General features: G+C 41.9%; 1 protein-coding gene across 1 annotated transcript; it reads left to right on the plus strand.

Annotated features, from left to right (window-relative positions):
• The first annotated feature begins 1,412 nt into the window (after positions 1-1,412).
• On the plus strand, positions 1,413-19,813 carry VWA2 (von Willebrand factor A domain containing 2). Its single transcript, XM_061553034.1, is given in 17 exon segments — positions 1,413-2,054; positions 2,975-3,119; positions 3,607-3,681; positions 4,000-4,133; positions 4,565-4,674; positions 5,682-5,873; positions 7,656-7,789; positions 10,092-10,230; positions 12,197-12,252; positions 13,188-13,295; positions 13,539-13,556; positions 14,337-14,509; positions 14,511-14,904; positions 15,267-15,340; positions 15,342-15,813; positions 17,273-17,395; positions 18,518-19,813. Coding segments are annotated over 16 exon segments (2,301 nt in total). The 5' UTR covers positions 1,413-2,054; positions 2,975-3,076; the 3' UTR covers positions 18,574-19,813.
• The last annotated feature ends 17 nt before the right edge of the window (positions 19,814-19,830 follow it).

The raw sequence follows: 19,830 nt of genomic DNA on the forward strand, positions 1-19,830 counted from the left end.
GTATGAGCCATCATTGTTTATATATAATGAACACGATGGAGAACCGTCAATTTATCCAGATTTTCTATCAAGTTTTCTGCCATGCAGATAATCAATTTCAGAACCAGACCAATACCGTGCATTTATTCACTATTTTTAAAGAATGATCTACAGTACTTAGAAACAGTGAGGATACCTCTGAAATTGGTTATGATACCGAAATAATTGTGGAAGCTGATACTATCAGATATTTTTCATATTAACAAAACTTGGCGATGTAATATCCCATAGCAATTATTATGGCACGAAGGTTTTTTTTAGTGAAAGGAAACTCTGGGATGAAAAACAAGCTTGCTTACCATTGGGCAAGAAATATCTTTTTTACATAATATTCAATTACGTGTAACACTGCGATAATTGTATGAACTATGAATGCTTCCATATGGTGTATTAGGTTACTCTTACAATGCGCTTGTGAAAAATGTGCTCTGTCTTTTTCTCTGTAAAAAATAGAATTTAAAAAATTTCTGCAATTTTTTCCGACTTCTGTCAGAGAAAAAGATTTCGCAGGGACATATTTAATCCTTAAAAATGGCAAGCATTTATTGGCAGACACTGCTTCCTTGGCACAAGGGTTCCATTGTCATTGAAAAATAAATATTAAAAAAAGCCTCTTGCTCACTTTAATAAATTGATCGTACAACCTCAATTAGTATTCCCATTCTCCAGGATTCACCTATAAATAAAACAAATCTATATTTGTCTTCATAAATATCTCTTTGTAATATGGCACATGGAATAATCGGACATGGTGGAATGTGTGAGAATAATGGGAACAGTGAGTGATTTGGTATTTATCACATTTAGAATTTAACTTCCAGCTCAGCACGCAGGTTTTTCCGAACGCCTTGTAATCCGAGTGTGTTCTTCACATGAGTCCTGGGGGCTGACAGGATAACCAGGATGCAGACGATAACATATAAGTGTAGAACAGGTGGGATTCCTCACTTCAACTCACAAAGAGTTCGCAGCCGAACCCGAAATATCAAACTTATATTAACTTCCAGATGTAAATTGTATTTGTTTTCAGTGTTTAATTTCCATAAGCTCGTGCGGATATGAATATCAATTAAAGTATACATTTAAAAATTTTAAGCTTTTGGGGTTGTCAAATAATTTCACTGGTCCTCTTCATTATGCTGTAAATGTGCACATTCCAATTCCCCCTTCGAGACAAGTGAAAACATGAGACCAAGATAATCTGCCCTTGAGGTTGCTTATTTTAGCAGCACTGGAATTACCCGTGCACCACTTAACAGTTGGAACAGCAAGACACGTGTTTCAAGTGAAGAAAAAAACAAGAATTTCTACTTCTTTAGTTTTTTAGAACCAGGCATACTCAACACCATGGCTTCTTTACATGTAGGCGGTACATGTACTGCAGTGCACTTCAACTGGCTGCCAGTCACAGGTGACTGAATTACTGTATATTAACAATATTGATCAGAGAGTTCTGTGCGAAGACATAGGCAAGCGGTGGTATATAACATCCACAGTTCTTAAAAAAAAAGACACTAGATCTGAGCTGAATGCCACACATACAAATTTGCGTGTCCTGCACACTTTCATAGGAATGGTGGAGAATAATGATGGAGTGGCAGTCAAAGGATGGAACTTGCCCGAGGAAATGTCTGCCTTGGCGGTGGAGCAAAGAAATCATCTCAGGTGCAGGCACTATGTGGATTTTTACATCGCAGAATCGTTAGGAATTACAACGGCTTCGTAAGACATTCACCCATCAGTGGATTAATCCTGGCTGCTAATGATGACGCCATGTCAAGTTGTACGATTGATTCACTGGACGTAACTAGTACAGGACACGAGAATGGGGTGTAATGCCAGTGTAAGAATCAAACAGCAAACGAGGTATTAAATACTGCAAGGTATGTGTGTAGTAATAATAATAAATGGCAACTTAACGATAGGGATAGGCGTGGAAAAGAATGTGTGCGCACCTTGAGGCATCCACAGACGGGCGAAAAGACAAGCTGCCGTGAGCTGGCTGGACACTGGAGGTATGTACCAGCACACTCAATGTATTTGTAACAGTAATCTAAACTAAAAGAAGAGCGAAAACAAATTATGTTATGCTGCTGCTGCTGCACTCTTACAGCTTGTCATATTAAAAATCGTGTTTTGATAGGGAACTTAGTGTGCATGTCTAAGTGCCATGACGCAATGCTAGAAGGGCACTGATGACCACAGCAGGTTGTGTTTACAAGTGCTGGTGTTGTTTTCACTTTGGCTCCGCCGAGATTGCTGAAGCGCGATAAATGTCTATGGTTTTAAATAGCACACTTTGTCTTTGACTTATTGATCTGGGGAACAGACTAGAATTCAATAATTTATTTTTGTTGACAACAGTCTCTCCTGCAAATGGAAGGCGCGATAAATCGCACGGCTCTATCTCGCTACTATTCTTGTACAGCGTTATCACTCGCGTCTTATCAAAGCACCGGAACTTTGTGAGTTCGAGGGGAATGCGTAAATCGGCTCAAAAGCAAAGGGGCATAAATAATGAGCAACGCATAGTGGCAACACAGATACAGTAAGCATGAACACAAACTCAACACTGTAGGTCCAATGAAGACACACACCTGAGGCTAAAAAGTAAAAACGAAGGGAGGTTCCCACACCCAGCACGCATATCGCCAGGCTCTTTCCACTATCTGCCACTGAGGTTTTGCCGGTCATCTTAAAGCTGCTCTGATTAGGTGAACAATTTCTTATGAAAGTCTCGAAGCCTTTGCCCGACCCGTTATCTTAAAGTTCCACTTATCAGTGGCCAGCTCCTTGAGAAAGTGTTTGAGATAGCATAATTACGAGTTGTCTAATGGTATGAATGAGCAAATAGTGACTACGGCTATTGCTGCTGCTACTGCAGAGACTAAATACATTTCGCGAATCTGTTTGACCTTTTTTCTCCGTTCTCCAGAGTGTGAAGACCATCAACGACGCAATGTATGTGTGTTGAACTTCTTTCGCACCGTACGTAGCCAACCGTGCTAATCGGAGCTGCGGGAGAAGGACAACAGAAATGCCAACCCTTTTGGTAATGATGATCCTGTTGGTTTTACAGGGTAAGAACAATTTTTTTAGACGCTCGTTTTAATATAAATATGTTCATGTATTATTGGATAATGGCTACTTTAAATACATTAGCCAACATGTCATTCTTCTGTCCTTGTGGCGTTTCAGTTTACTATGCTGTCATGTATAGTTTATGAAATAAGTTAGATATATTGTCTATATTGCTCATCACTTGTACCAGGAATTAAAGTACGTTATGACATGTGCTGTTTGAACATGGAAACGCCAACTGAAATATGTTTGAATCCCTATAAAATACCAAATACCGAGGCTGAAAATGTGTGTGTTGGTATTGAAAATGAAAAAAAAATGATGCTGTTCACTTTGAACTAACATTGTCACAGTATAATATATTATGTTCGCAATGCTTTCCTGGAAATGTGATTTTATATTTATATGTAGATGGATTAATATTAGCCTGAAAAGTATGCCTTGCGATACACATAACCTACACGGGTCTCCCTGATCTTTTCTCAGTGTCTCCAGCCATCTCCATGCAGGTGCTGGTTGCAGACCGAGAGACCATAATACAAATCGACATGTCTGGAAAGTGTAGGTCAACGGCTCTTAATGAAGACATATTACACGTAGCCTAATGCACCACAGCTCTCTCTTCCTATCTCTGGCAAAAAAGCAATTAAAACAGATTATTACGGACGTTAATTAAAGAAACTATATATCTGTGTGGACGATTTTATTTTAATTACACGAGTGTGCTGCTGGCATGGCCATTAGCTTTTAAAGAAGTGAAATAAAGATAATGTTGTGAAGCTAACGCACTATTCCATCGACATTGCTAAACTAAATGATGCTCAAGCGGATACAGTGAAGCCATTGCTTCTCAATGTTGTCATTGCCTCTGTCTCCCAGTGGTGCAATGCTCTGCCGCTGTGGACATCCTGCTGCTAATGGACGGTTCATACAGTATTGGAAAAGTCAGCTTTGAACGCTCGAAGCACTTCGCCTCCAACCTCTGCAATATGCTTGACATCAATCCGGATCGGGTGAGATCATGTGTACTCTGCATGATGGGCGCTTTCCCACAGGGCAAACCGGGTGGATGATTTAATGAACTGAGCAAACACCTCTCAGCCAGGTGCAATCTTGCGGCGCCTGGGTATCCCGCATTGAAAGGAATGCTGGGCACGGGGGGTTGATTGTTTGGAGGTCATGTCAATCACTGCCTGTGGTGCCCGACGAGCCAACGTCCAAATGGTCAGTCGGCAGCCTCAAAGCCATGACATAATTACTCTTCATTACTTCACTATTATCTCTTGAAGTTTCATGGACAAATAAACTGCCGTTTGTGATTTATTTTCTGCTTTCAAGTCGGGGCAAAATATGGTTTATGGTAAGAGTTGAATTTGGGGTAAATTGTGCATCGCGCAGCGTTTTTTGTCTTTAAGATGACAATTGAATGTGTCACTCACTACAGGTGCAACTTGGCATCGTTCAGTACAGCTCCAAGCCCAGGCTGGAGTTTGCTCTGGATGTGTATCCTACGAGAGAGGAAGCAAAGGAAGCTATAGCAAGAATAGCATTCCGGTGAGTTTCGTGTTGTTCATACTTCGGAATTCTATCATTATCTCGTTTAGTAATTTGTTCATATGCCACAATATTCTGTTTATGTACGTTATTAATATAAATTACGGTTTAGTATAAATAATCAGAATGAAATCGTGGAACGAGTACACGCGCAGTGAGCAGTGGAATCGTGGTTAGCGCACCGTGCTATGGAACACAGCAACCTGAGTTGGGTTGCCTGGCACGATTAATGTCAGTGATGATTGTCTGAACTGGGCCTGGGCCTCCCTAAGGTCGACTCAGCTATAAAATTAGTACTTGGTGTGGTTTGAATACATACGCACTGAGAAGACAAAGGCAGCTGGGCAAAGTTATGGCCATACCATCCAAGTATGTGCTACAACGGCCTTAATATGCGCTCGCTAACGGCACTGAATCTGACAGCCTGTGTAAGATACAAAGGGGATCTTTGTGAGTGTGCGTTAGTGTGCAAGTTTGCGTGTATGATAATGTGAGCGACATCTGAATCAGTCCTGGGAACCACCTTCACCAATCAGTACTGACCAACATATATGAATGTATGTATGTTGTTATACTTCTATTGCACCGTACATAGCTAACCGTGCTTATTGGAGGTGCCGGACAGGACAACAAAGGCATGTTGAAACATGATCAAGCAACCCGCATGTCCGACACGTTGGGACTTCAGCGAGCAGTGGATTCACAAAGAACTATGAGATGAATTCTAGATTTAAGGTTTTCGTGACTGCAAGAATTCATACTCTTTGGTTTTTTCGGTAAAGTCACGTAGGTAAAAAATCAAGTGATACAGTAAATTTGCTGTGACGGTTCCACCTGAAGACGGAAGCTTCTGTTGCCTCCGAAACGTCGTGATATAATTTATTTTAATTTTTTACCTACGTGACTTTACCGAAAAAAGCAATAACTATGAAATGATGCTGATGGTTATTATTAGAATTATGTTGTATGCCTTACACGTGTATATCACGTGGCTTGTGCACTGCCAGTGGGGGTGGTACAGAGACGGGGCGAAGCATCAAGTACGTGCTGCGTAAGGGCTTCCCGGGCGGTCGAGAGGGCATCCCCAAGATCCTGGTCCTGCTCACGGACGGCAAGTCTCAGGACAACGCGACGTTGGCTGCAAAGCACGCGCGCAACAGCGGCCTGACCGTGTTCGCCGTCGGGATCCGCCACCCTGCGTGCGTCCTGCCAGAACACCTCGTTGACCTTCTATGAACGGGCATTCATAATTTGGAGATGCATATTTAATGTAGTAGTAGTATTGCTCTTTGGTTCTTTCGGTAAAGTCACGTAGAAAGAAAATAAATTCAATAATAGAATACGACGTTTCGATTGCAAAACAAGCAATCGTCATCAGTTCTAGATTTTAAGCTTTCGTGACTGCAAGGATTCATATTCTTCTGTTTTTTCGGTAAAGTCACGTAGGTAAAAAATTGAAATTAATAAAAGTAAAATATTTTTATTTACTTTTATAATTTTTATTTTTTTTAATTAATAAAAGTAAAATATTTTTATTTTACTTTTATTAATTGTATTTTTTTTACCTACGTGACTTTACCGAAAAAACCTAAGAATATGAATGGTCATCAAGTAGTAAACAAACCTAGTGAACTTTGAGGAACAATGCAATACAACACAGAGAGTCGGCTAACACAACAGTCAGCGCCTTACCTGGTGGTTACGTTCTTCCAAAGATTGCTAAATTTGAGAGAGAGACAAAAACAGACACGGAGATACACAGACAGACACACAAGCAGAGAGAGACGACACAGAGACACACAGAGAGAGACACACAACAGGGACACAGAGAGAGACACAACAAAGACACACAGAGACCCAACGCCTCTGTGCCAAGGCCTTAAATAGAAAGATGGGGGGGGGGGGGGCAGAGAGAGAGGTGGGTCTGCTGGACAGAGAAATTAGCATGTCAATGAGAGAGCTGTGTTTTAGTAGTAGTATATCAACCCGGCTAAGCAGAGCAGAGCTGAGTCTGGATAGTACTGGAATGGGTGACCTTCGTGCACAACACAGGCTATTGTAGGGGCTCCAGGGCTATGTGGTGGGCAGTAGATGGCAATGCGATAATATCTATTGTTGTACCTTACCGCTATGCTCCTGAGCCTATACTCCCCGCCTATATCAACCTGCCACTGACTAATCTTAACTTTGGAGCTTTCGTGACTGCAGGAATTATTCTTTGGTTCTTTCGGTAAAGTCACGTATAAAGAAAAAATAATCAATTAAATAATAGCATACGACGTTTCGATTGCAACACAAGCAATCATCATCAGGTATAATGAAATAGCGACATAAAATCTAACCAGAAAAAATTATAGACAGACATATAAGCAGACAGATATCACCAAGATACACACAGCGGGCAACACAGGTACCGACTTTACCGAAATAACCAAAGAATACTGCCACTGACTCAAATATATGCCATGACTCGCAAGGCGTGGTGAGGCCATCATACAGCACTGGATTGATTAATGGGCTGTACGAGTTCATGTTTAATGTTGTATTAAAGCTCATTCTGCACTGTAGTGAAAATTCTAGGGTAAGGCATAATGCGTCGCAACCAGCAGTACTTGTTCCCAAAATTCTAACGCTGCCGATGAGACCCAGAAAAATCGAAATCGACCCAGAGTCTGTGTCCATTAGACAAACGCTGAAGATTATAACATAACCATCAGCATTTGCCCAATGGGCTGATAGACCAATACATCTGTGGAGAGACCTCACTCGGGTTCGTTTATTTTATTTATCATCCCAGTTTGATGGTTTTCATTGCATTGCCGTCGACCGTGACACTTTGATTGAGAATGTGTTAAAACGTATGGTGGGGTAGTGGCATTAAAAATGAGCGATATTTGAGATACGTGAAGAACGTTTGAAGTGCTTGCATGGTGATGAAGATTTTTTTTTATTCTGCACACGGCCGTTGTCCCATGCTGTAGGTGGGAAGAATTAAATAGAATGGCGAGTGACCCCGATGACATGCACGTGTTCTACGCGGAGCATTACAACGACGCACTCAATGGCCTTTACACAACGCTCACACAGGCCACCGTGTGCTCGGATGTGCACCCGTGTAAGTACCTTACGCACGCTTTTATTGACTCCAATGGAAATGCGATGAGATGGGTTTCAGTGGCGTATCCAGTAAAGGTTGTTGGAGGGGAGGGGGGGAGGGAATAATGTCTCCTGTTAATTTTATACGTAGGCTTTCACGACCACTATTATGACTCACTAGCCTTTTGCCCGTCCAAGGACGACGGGTGTATTTCAGTAAATCTGAAACTTGCAAGCGAAAAGCAGACCGCGACGTGATATTCATTGCATCAATTCGTGTGCAATTTGTAAGGCCGCGGTGACACTGACTTCTTTCATTTAAAGGTTATAATCCATTGTTCATCATGACGTCCTTTTTACTTCGGTGTCTCAACAGCGTTACGGAGATCACGTGACGTGAGGGTTCTGCCTTCGTAGTGAGGGTTGTAAGTTGACGCCGAGGAGGGGGGAGGAGGCGCCTCGCCCCCCCCCCCATGTGGAGTGACGTCAACATCTAATTAATCAATGATAGAGCGGTGTCCATTTGGAAAACGTCACCTCTTCATGATTATCAATATAGGGAGCTGTTCGATGTGGAGTGACGTCACCTGCACATGATTATTAATGAGGGGGGGGGGTGCTGCATGTGGAGTGACGTCACCCGCTCATGATTATTAATGAGGGGGGGTCCATGTGGAGAACGTCACCTGTTCATGATTATTAATGAGGGGAGCTGGCCGATGTGGAGTGACGTCATGCGCGGGACACACAGACATTCTTGGCTCATTATAGTAGTAAATAATTCGGTTATTTTTGGGTTAGATTGTCGCATTCGGCACGATGTCAATTCTGAACTCTTAACCGTTCACCGCTTGACAGAGCCGATCAAATTAAGTTTTTGCGTCATGTGCAAATATGCAAATATATTATTTTGTTTATCAGGGAAAGCGGAATGTTAAAAAGTAAGCACGTTCTTTGTTACAATGTTTTACCTAGCATTGTGGTTTTGCTGATAAACCCCTTCTACCGCTCCCTGGGTGAATCTCTGAAATATATCTTTATAGTGCTTGTGTTGCTCTGTGTTGTGAGTACAGACAGTGTTGTTATGAAAGTTTTTGTGCAAAGAGCTCTACCAACTTAAAAGGTCTCCTGCTTTGGGGGAGTAATAGACAGTTGGTAGATAAATGCGAGATAAAAAATAAAATCAGGACATTTGTGCGTTGCGATCCTCCAGTCTGTTTTAGGCCATTGCTTTAAGTGTTCACATTATTGGATTTCTTTTTCTTTTTACAAAGCAGAGAATAATCGGCTTTTTCACAAATGGAAAGTACGCGCGTAATGTTGTTACACCGTATTGGATTACTTTTTATATTGTGTTTTTTGCTTAGTGGCAGAAGATGAGGACTATTTGTATTCGATAATGTAATAATATAGGTACTTTAAATCTATAATTATAATCACTTGGGCCATTATTTGTTATTTCTGCGGCTTAATAATGGTATAGCATTAACACCTTTTTCTCATTACTGTATATAGCAAGTGCATTGCTAATTTTGTTTCACACCTTCTAATTCTGAATATGCACACCTTCCATATGCTTATTACCTGTGAACAGACACATCGCACTTTAATAATGCGGCGAATTTGTGCACGTAGTTTTAAGTGTGACTGAGGTGCTAGCACTGTTGAATTCTTGAGTTCGATTCCATGTGCCATCTATAATTAAACTGGTTTCATAAGTGTATTTAGTGAGTTAATTGTGTCAGCCCAGTCACCAATGCACAAATATCACGCCACATTAAACTTGATTACACTCAAGAGAAATAAAAAATATCGCTTCCATCACCGTGCAATGAGCGATGTGCTGCTCCCTGCTGTGTAGACCAGAGCTCGATTGGGTGGGTCGTTTTCTAGCATGAAGGGCTGCACTGCTCTGCCAGATCTGGAAGGATTTTTCATCTCATTGCATGACACAGTGCACAATCAGGTTCAAATTGGGAAAGAGGGCAAAAAATGTTAACAAAAATTTGTTATAAAAACTGGACGTAGAAAATTGGAGAACACGAACCCTAACAGCTATATTTGGTCTCCTGTACGACATAATTGAATCGCAGATCTGAAAAATCGAATACTTTTATCCATCATTCATCCATTATAGGTAACGCTTTAAATTACGACTGCAACATTTTTGTGTGGGGGAGGCTAGAAAGTTATAGACGGAGGCGGTTGATGCATTACTATATTCCACATTTAATAATAATAAATGTTATATAATGAAATGTTTCAAATGAATCGCTTGGATGTGCGCGAGCCCCTGGCGGGTGCTTGTGCCTCGCTGTCAGCCTGCAAGGTGGAGTCACGCATTTGTCTGCGCACGAGCGTGGAGTCCGTGCAGGAATATCGCGGCAGTCACGCCTGCTGGAAGGGCAAAAGAGGACAACTCTCCGGGAAGCCGTATGCGACTTTCTGTCCATACTACGCGTAAGCACGTACATGCCATATACTGAGGAAACGTGTATTTGTGCACTGTTATAAGGCTATATTCTCCAAGAAGTCTGGCCAGCGTAGAAGAGTAGGCCAAATACCACTCTAGAGAGGTATCTCTAGAGCTTTTTGTAGCAGAGACCCGCCAGCAGTGGCGTGAACAAGGAATTTCAGGACTGCACCTTTACCTGTCATACTTGTACTGATGATCAAATAACTTGGAAAGTGCCCAATCCTGTCACATCATGGAAGCAATGCAGGGGTGATCATGGATAATGTATGAAATATGGGACAGTCATGCATCAAAAAAAGTATTATAGGCTGCTATGGGGCTACATTGTGGGAAGCAGAGGTCAGTGCAACTATGCTTCAATGTCTACACTGACCAGCGTAGTGAAGTCTGCTTAAATAACCCCCATTACTTTCACGACATAGAATAGCCCTCATCCAGCAGTGGATTGACAACATGTACACGTATTACTCTACTATCGATTTATTGAAAGATGTTTGTTATTGTGCAGTACAACTCAATTACCCAAAGTAGGAACGAAGATGAGCAATTCGGAAAAAATCTGCATTAAATATTTCCCCTTTCTAAAAATGCTGCCCTAAGTTTTTGCGGATCACGTGACCTCGTCTGGAGATCGGACACAGGGATTTAACGGGTTTGATTGGTTGGTTGTGATCGCTCTCTCAAGACAAATATTGGCAGATGGCTAAACTTACAATATTTTAAAAAATCATCAATATCATCAACGTCATCATATTTTTTGTTTATTGATTGATAGACGTCTCCATCGTCATCATCATCGTCGTCGTCATACTACCAGCAGTGCTTTGAAAGATGTTTCTCCGTCATTCTGATTTTAACTTGACGACCAAAGGTAGTGCAAGGACGAGCCCGTGTACATGGCCGCAGTAGCAACGCGGCGCCAAAGGCAGAACCAGAGCTATTATATATCACAGGGACGACATCAACATTCATTTTTTCTACTTTGGTTGTCTCTTCACAATGAAGGATGTCGACACGCAGGGGCACACATGCATTTTTGATGGGTACGATAACGTAGTTATTTAGCACAAAAATCAATGGAGGTGTTTTCATGTTGTCAAAATGTGTTTTTATTCTTTTTTGATTATTTTATTTCTTATATAACACGTGAAACCTTCGGTGTTGCACGGAAAAAGCCAGCGATCGTTTAACCTTGAGGCCATACGGCAATAAGTGTGCATTAGGGGACTATTTTTTTCCATCACGGGAGCAAATTTAACTCAGGACGCCCGCGGCTAATTCCATTAATCAAAATGAGGTCACTCTCACCTACTCCGGTGTAGTTATTTTTTCGCAGGAAAAATAAAGTTAAACAACGCAACACATCAACAAAGAATTAGCTTAAAGCTGATTTTATAAATCAAAGTTGTTTTACAACTGCGTGGGTATTTTCGGTTTTGCTATATGACTCTGGTATGTTTTCGTTGATGTCTGACATTTTGCTCTACATCCTGGGAGCATCTTCATCACGTAACATCTGGGATGAAACTGACAGCTCCTGAAAAACCTCCCAGCACGTGGAGCGAAACGTCGGACATCATGCCTATATATTTGTCCTGGCATACGCTGGAATAAAAGAATTTACATTATTGTCTAATTGGCCGAACGGATTTATTTATTTAGATGAATTTTCTCTGAGAATATTTTTTTCTTATGTGCATTTTTTTCTCGTTATGGATTTTTTTTTACTAAGCAGTGGGGTTTTGTTTTTGCAATATCTGTGTACGGAACTAAAAAATGTATGTGCAGCGTTGTGCAATGTAATTTCTTGAATGACGCTATATAAAATATAATTATTATATACCGAACAATACGCGGTACAACCCTAAAAATCTACCGGAGGCCCAAAGTTCTCTGTAATTGTGCGTGTTTATGGTACACGCAATAAGAAAAACGTTTCACTGTGTACAGGTGGAAGAGAATACGTAACGTCCATCAGAGTCGGTGCTACCGTACTCTGTGCCCAGGTGAGTACGACCTGTAACATCGTTATGTTGTTCACGATGTACCAATTCATTTGTATGGAAAGCAAAATTGTTTCCTTTTTATCCTTGCTTTTTATTGTACTTATTTTAGCACCTATAATGTCCCAGGTGGAGCGGTGCTGGAGTGGTTAACGCACTGAGTTTGATTGCCGGCCACATCTAACATCGATGACGAGTGATATGTCAACCAGTCATGGGCCCTCCCCTCCCCTCTCCCATACGCAAGTGACCAGTGGAAGTTTAATCAAACAACCCCACGACTGACAATCGTTTGGGCAGGCCCTCATTCCAAAAGTAGATTTACAAAGGGCTGCAAATTAGTTGTTGCATATGATCATCCAGGGTTTCATTTCTGACTGAAAATGTTCTGGGTTGCCAGTAGACTGCAGTAGGCCATAGTGAGCGGTATACTTGATGCGGTGTTCTGGGTCGCTGACCCGTACCGACCCAGCTGAAATTAGGCCCTCTTAATGGTTCAGCATTTGAGAGATGTCAATGGGTAACCAAACACAACGTTTGAGGAATGGTCTCAGAAAATGTACTCTTCACAACTGGTTTAGAAGACAAATAGAAGTCACTTCAAAAGACCTCTCTAACCGAATGCTGTACGTTGCGCGCGTCCATGATATGTGAAAAGAGATTTTTGTCGCGTATCACTTATACAATACATTGTAAATGTTAACACTAGGAGCTAAGCCTGACTGAATTAAGTGAAAAAGCTATGTTTTATGAGATGATGTTCCTGTGAGGGCATAAGTAATTGCGGTTTAAACCCTGCACCCAAAATTGCACTGGTTCAGTGCTCCAATACAAAGAGGATGACTCCCTGAGCCATTAGGGCAGTTCATGTTTTTTCCATTTTTGGATGCAGTTTTGTAGTGTACTTGTTTTTTTATTTGTCATCGCTTGCTCCGTAGACCCGTGTGACCCCAATCCATGTCAGAATGGGGGCACGTGTGTGGCTGAAGGAGTTGAGGCGTACAGCTGCCTCTGCCCCCTTGGGTTCGGAAGCCACAGGGACTGCGGTGAGTGCAATGCAAGTACGCATTTAAGCTTTTAGTAGCCGGCAGTGTGTATACGAATGGTGTTTTACTTTTTTTGATGTGTTGCGCATTAAATTGCACCAAAGCACTGCACAGCGTCATAGCACACGGCAGATATTACGTGTCACGTGTGTAATCGTCCCTGTGGGTGCTTTTGCAAGAAGGTGGTGCTGTTTTATTTCTTCCATAAAGCCAACCATTATCATGTTATGTTCTCATTTCAAGGTGGGACCCAGTTTTTAGGTAAGTCGTCCACTATTAAATATATGCATTGCATTGCACGTCATTAAAAACAACAGTGGAATGCGAGTCTTTTTTTATTAAGCCACTTGTAAATAACATTGCTAGGCTTCAGCACAAAGCCATGGGCTCTGTGGTTACAACTTTGGGCCAGATACAAATTTTGACAAATGTTCATGAGATTTCTGGCGAAACTGTATTGATGTCTCCATTGCCAACAATGGGTAGAGTTGTTGAGGTATTGTGTTTCAGCTTTTTCAACGAAATGTTAATGTAGCCCTGTGTTTCCACTGGCTGTTGGAGAGAATTATTGTAGCATATGGAACAGTCTGATGTTTATTTATACTTACCATGGGGAATTTAGAGAATAAATGATTACTTCTGACACCAAAATATTCCTATTAACAAGAAATTAGCTTATTTGTCTGTCGGTCCGAGGGTTGCTACCTCTGAGGTACAAAAGTCTGGGCATATCATGGGAAGAACAATATGTCACAACACCAGAATAGTTATGTCTTGTGCAGTGCATTATTATGTAATTTCCAAAAAATGCCCCACGAGGACTTACAAGTTTCCAAGGATAGCCACCTCAAAAAGAGGACATTCCTGAGAAAGCTCGGACAGTGGCAACCATTGTTGGTCCTGAATAATTTTTTTGGAATAATTGCCAGACGGCATTTCGAGCAAGTGACATGTATTAATTCATGGATATCGATGAAGTTATTAGTCTTCTCTCTGCTCATTCGGCTGCCATTCCCGGCGGACGTGCGCCCGACCGCCCAGTGCCAAGCGTGGCTGTGGGCTGTGCCGTGGACCTGCTCTTCCTAGTGGATGGCTCGTGGAGTATGGGCCTCGAGGGCTTCCTTCGTGCCAAGGCCTTTGTGAAGCGGGTCATCCACAGCCTTCTGCAGACCTCCCCGAGCATTCTTATCGGCTTCATGCAGTACTCCGACACAGGTGCACGTGGAGTTCACCTTGGGTCAGCATGCCGGCTACACGAGCCTCGTCCGCAGCATCGACGCCGTCAAGTACCGTGGCGGCAACACCAACACAGGCGGCGCTTTGGCCCACGTGGCCCAGCTGGAGTTCAGGGCGGAGACCGGCTCCAGGCAGGAGGTCCCGCACGCCGTGGTGGTGCTCACCAACTCCAGGTCGCGCGACGCGGTCGCTCTGCCGGCCCAGTTCGCCCGAGAGAGGGAGATTTTCCTCCTCGCTGTGGGGAGCGAGCAGGTCCGCGCGGAGCTACAGAGCATTGCGACGCCGCTGAATGCGCTGCCTTTCAGCGACCCGCTGGACTTGTACAACAAGGTGATGGAGCTGAGGAGCCGGATCTGCAGTCTCAATTCACAAGGTGCTGAAAGTCTGATGATGATTAACGGTCCCGGAGAAATGTTTGTGAGTAGACAATTTAAAGTCAAAGTAGACATATTTTATGTACATATTGTGTGTATGTGTGTTATTTGGCATTTCGTTTAGCTGTCATGTATGATAAATGTGCAACGTAAGTGCGTGCTCTTTGTGAGACTGTCAGTGCACAAAAGCGTACACGTTATCTGTAATTTAATTCCAGTTGCATGTATGTTTTAGATGAAGATTTGTATAATTACTTATTGAGATATCTTTAACAATGAATGTTAAAACAAAAGCTTGTTATTGCATTGTTTTGGTGTCTTTCACAACACGAAACATCATCAGATAAACATTTGTCTACAGGATGTTATTCCAGACCTTTGGACGTCATCTTTGTCCTCGACTCGTCTGCAAGCATGGGCCGGCAAAATTTCCAGCAGCGTCAAGGAGTTTGTGAAGGACTCCGTGTCGCAATTCGACATCGACCGTGACCTCGCTCAGGTGGCGGCGGTGATTTACAGCACCAAACCGCGCGCGCTCTTCCACCTGGACACATATGACAGCGAGAGCCGGATGAAGCGAGCGCTGTCCACCGCGCCGTTCCTTGGCGGCCTCGCGCTCATCGGGAGAGCACTCGGCTTCGTGGCCGATGAGCTCCTCACGGTGCACAGGGGAGCTCGTCCCGGCGTGCGGAAGGTCGTCGTGGTGGTGACGGACGGGCTGAGTGCGGACGACGTCGTGGGGCCCGTCACGACGCTGCTGAGCAACGGGGTGTCCGTAATCCTCGTCAGCGTGGGGGATGCCAATCGCAGGCTCTGGATCACTGCGCAGCCCAGCGATGTTATTTCGATCCCTTCCTACAACACGCTAAAGCACTACATGGACAATGTCATCTGGAGGATCTGTGAAGGTATCCCGTTTTTTTAACAAGATGCACATTATAAAAAATATATGTTTACTTTTTTAGGTATATTTCATCATGAATGTATGTCATATTTAATGACATTCATATAAAATAATTTATTTCTTAGTTTTCTGGTGTATCTGGTAAACTGTGTAAAAGTTAAGTGTAAAAGCATTGATAATAGGGTTTTCCCCTTTTTTCTGGCAACAAAATAGGTGTTAAGATGTTAAAACACCAAACTGAAACTTTTTTCAAGGAATCACGTCTGCATTTACCACAATGCTTGTGGTCAAAATGCAAAAAAAACACACTGATCATATATGCATTGTCCTTGAAACTCATTGGTCCACACCAGAGACAGCTTTCATTTAAATGTCCATTTGACAAGGTGGTCAGATGGTTCAGAGGTCATATCGCTGAGCTGGCACTGCTGAGAAGCAGAGTTTGAATACTGTCAGTCACTTGTGATTAAACCACATGCTGATATACATCGGATAACATTTTGCTTTGCATATTCTTTGGGTCTTTCGGTAAAGTCACGTAGAACAAAAAAATGTAAAAACATTTTTTACTAAAAAACTACGTTTCCATGACGATTGCTTGTGTTGTGATCGAAACGTTGTAGTTTTTTGTAAAAAAATTAGTACATTTTTTTGTTCTACGTGACTTTACCGAAAGACCCAAAGAATATGAATTCCTGCGGTCATGAAAGCTTCAAGTCAAGATTTTGCTTTGCACTTAATTTGACAAAACTGTAGCCTGAGAACTCTAAATGTTAGTGTTACGGTTATGTGGCATAGTGAGAAAGTGCTGCCCCCTACTCTGTAGGTCAGAGGTCGCTTTAAAGGGTCTCAGTGGTATCTCTGTGGTATCTGCTCACATGGGCTGTTCTCTAACACCAATGGTTTCATTTTCCCTGAATAAATTCCAGCTCGTTCATATACTGGACTATGCACGCGACTAGTAACGACAGCCATTGTGGACGTGGTGTGCTGGGTGAGAAAGTATTTTTAAGGTCACTCACCTGGACAGTCCCAGCTGAAATTATATCCTCATTCCACTCCTCTTGGAATATTCATCCCGCGACATGACACCAATGACACCCTTGTGATAAAACTGGAGAAAGACGGCAATGAAAATGATTATACAATGACAATTCAATTTTGACTTAAAGCTTTCGTGACTGCAGGAAGTCATATTCTTTGGGTCTTTCGAGAAAGTCACGTTGATAGGTTCAAATAAAATAACCAAAAATATAAAAAAAAAACTACAACGTTTCGATCGCAACACAAGCGTTCGTCTTCCTGATGACGAACGCTTGTGTTGCGATCAAGACGTCGTAGTTTTTTGTTATTTTCTTTGAACCTATCGACGAGACTTTTACCGAAAGACCCAAAGAATACGACAGATCAAGTTTCACTCGGGGCTTTCTTTCGATAATTTTGCAAACACATTTTCCACGCAGAATCCAAGCAGCCGACCAGCCCCTGCTTGCCAAACCCCTGCACAAATGGAGGAATGTGCTCACTGCTCACCGGCAGCTACCACTGCCAATGTGTGGGTTGGGATGGGCCTCACTGTGAACACCGTGAGTAAGCTCGCAACTTACACGCTATGCTCGTGTAGGGGTGTCACGGGAAGGATTCCCACCAATAGGAGGGTTAGTGGGAGGGGTGATCGAGGAGATATAAGGAGAGAACGGGCGGGAAGAGGGGGCCTTTTGGCGGGAACGATATTGGGACGGCTGGGGACAGGTGTGGATAGAAGAAAAGGATTAAAGGACGAGAGCCCTGCAATCTTGTGTCGGCTCTCCTTTACGCTCGTACTCATATTGTCAATGCTGTGTATTTACTCTCTCCCAACACACCGGTGTGCTGTACTAGTAACGCATTGGCATGTTCCGTTTACGTGACAAGCCTTACTCATTGGCTGTGTCGGGTGGTGCCGAGTTTAACGACACATTTATATTTACGCGATCTAAGACACAAAACAAACCTGTATTATGGACGGTATGCTTTTTTAAATATGTATGTACTTGTACAGGCCTTTTGTCAATCCCCTACTAGATGAGGGTTTCTCCACCACACCTGTGCAGGTGGCTGTGGTTATTTGACTATACCATGGTGGTAAATGTATGGTAGCAAAAATGTGTAAGCATAGAAGTTTAGTACAACGATTGATTTTGCTGTACTGTATTGTCTTCAATCTTACCAACCACTGTCGACTGGCAATCATGTTGTTGCTTGGTGGTCATGCATCCAAGCACTATACTCAACTCTGCTTAGCTTCCAACATCGAAACGAGATCGTTAACATGGGTGATTTGGTCAGAGGCAATGTTTATGTATTGTAATGTTTATCCGTCAATCAATTTAATAATGAATGCTTCTCCATACCAGTATTGTTTGACCATGGCTAACCACGCTGGTCAGTGCAGGTTTGTAAAGGGGGGTGCCCAAGATGGTTTTAGATATTACTTGCCACTGAAGACAGCAGTATGCAGGAATGAAACCCAGGGTTCATAACACAGGGTGCTAACCACTGCGCCACCAGTACACCGCTATATCCATATATACTATACCCTAGGATAAAAAAAACCACACCTTAATGAGATACACAGATATGCTGCTGAGGCATTGCTTTATTGATTTATATGGCAAGAATGAAATATGTTTTATAATATTGTATTTTTTTTAATGTTTCCTGCACAGGAATTAGGCGGAATGACGTTCACGCTGGCTACCATTACACTGGAAGAAGAACATAACTGTTTGTTAAAACCATTAAAATATATATCGTTTTTTCATATGTTTTGCTATTTGTGTTTAATAAAGTGAATATTTTATCACCACAAACTATCCCGATAAAAATAAGAGTTGTGATTCGGATGCTTCAAATGATCACACAAAGAGAAAATGTACACATAAAAATGTTTCTGCCATAATTGAATTGGCAATCGCATGTTCAGTGTCACGTTACATACGCAGCGATGTTAACAATGAACAGTGTCGTACTGATGACGAACATATATCTCAGTTATACATCAAGTTGTTTGCAAGCTAATTTTCACGATTAAAATAGAGTTCAACTTCTCATGCGACTCACGAAAAACCATGATTAACAATCATCATACATCGAATACATCAGTGCAATACTTAATGGCATAAATACATCACCTTTTAAATTGCTTTGCTTACTAATAGCCAGTAGCTTGAATAAAAATCAATCTTAATATTTCAATTTTCATAATGGCTTTTGTAAATATAGCAGCAGATATATAAATACATTCTTTGTTTATTCTGCCTGATAAATCATGTTCGACGTAAATGTTTCTTTTCTTCAATATTATCTTAATATTTAAAATATATACACAGTGCAATAGGCAAACAGTAGAAAAGGTACAAATATGTTAAATGAAAATGTTTGTGTTTGTGTATTTTGACATTACATTTTAATCATATATATTTTAATTATCTACTAATATCACTCTATTTAACCATAAATCAATGCATAAACTTTACATGAGATTCATTGAATGTGAAATGACTTGTAAAATATATTAAACACAGTAACGACATTGTGAAGAACACTGGCCCACACTTTCAGCTGTCTGATGGCAACTGTCCCATCTTGTCTAAAAACAACAACCTTGTGAGTGATCCTGAAGGCCATGATACACTCGGCCGACATGTTAGCAATCCTTCATGGCCATCGTCCCTTGGAAAACATAAGGGCAGCTATTACTTACTGATTAGGCAATCGCACAGTAACAGAGTTCTGTCTAGCCAAACAATACGGTTTCGTGGGAACTGTGTTTGCTGACTGCACCTTTGAGTGACCATGTGAATGTCTATCCCAGTTGTCCACTGAGGGCAGCAAATTTGGCAACTTAATATTTTCACCAAATAAAATTGTGTGGTAACCATTGCTGGGGCCGATTTTTGGCAACAATTACCTAAGAATGTCTCCAATAAAAACTACCAAACGTCCTTGTTTGGCCAAGACGGTCCCGGCTTAAGAAATA

Source organism: Lethenteron reissneri, chromosome 17 (assembly GCF_015708825.2).
Source record: "Lethenteron reissneri isolate LAM-NWPU_2019-01 chromosome 17, ASM1570882v1, whole genome shotgun sequence".
In the NCBI taxonomy this organism is placed as follows: Eukaryota; Metazoa; Chordata; class Hyperoartia; order Petromyzontiformes; family Petromyzontidae; genus Lethenteron; species Lethenteron reissneri.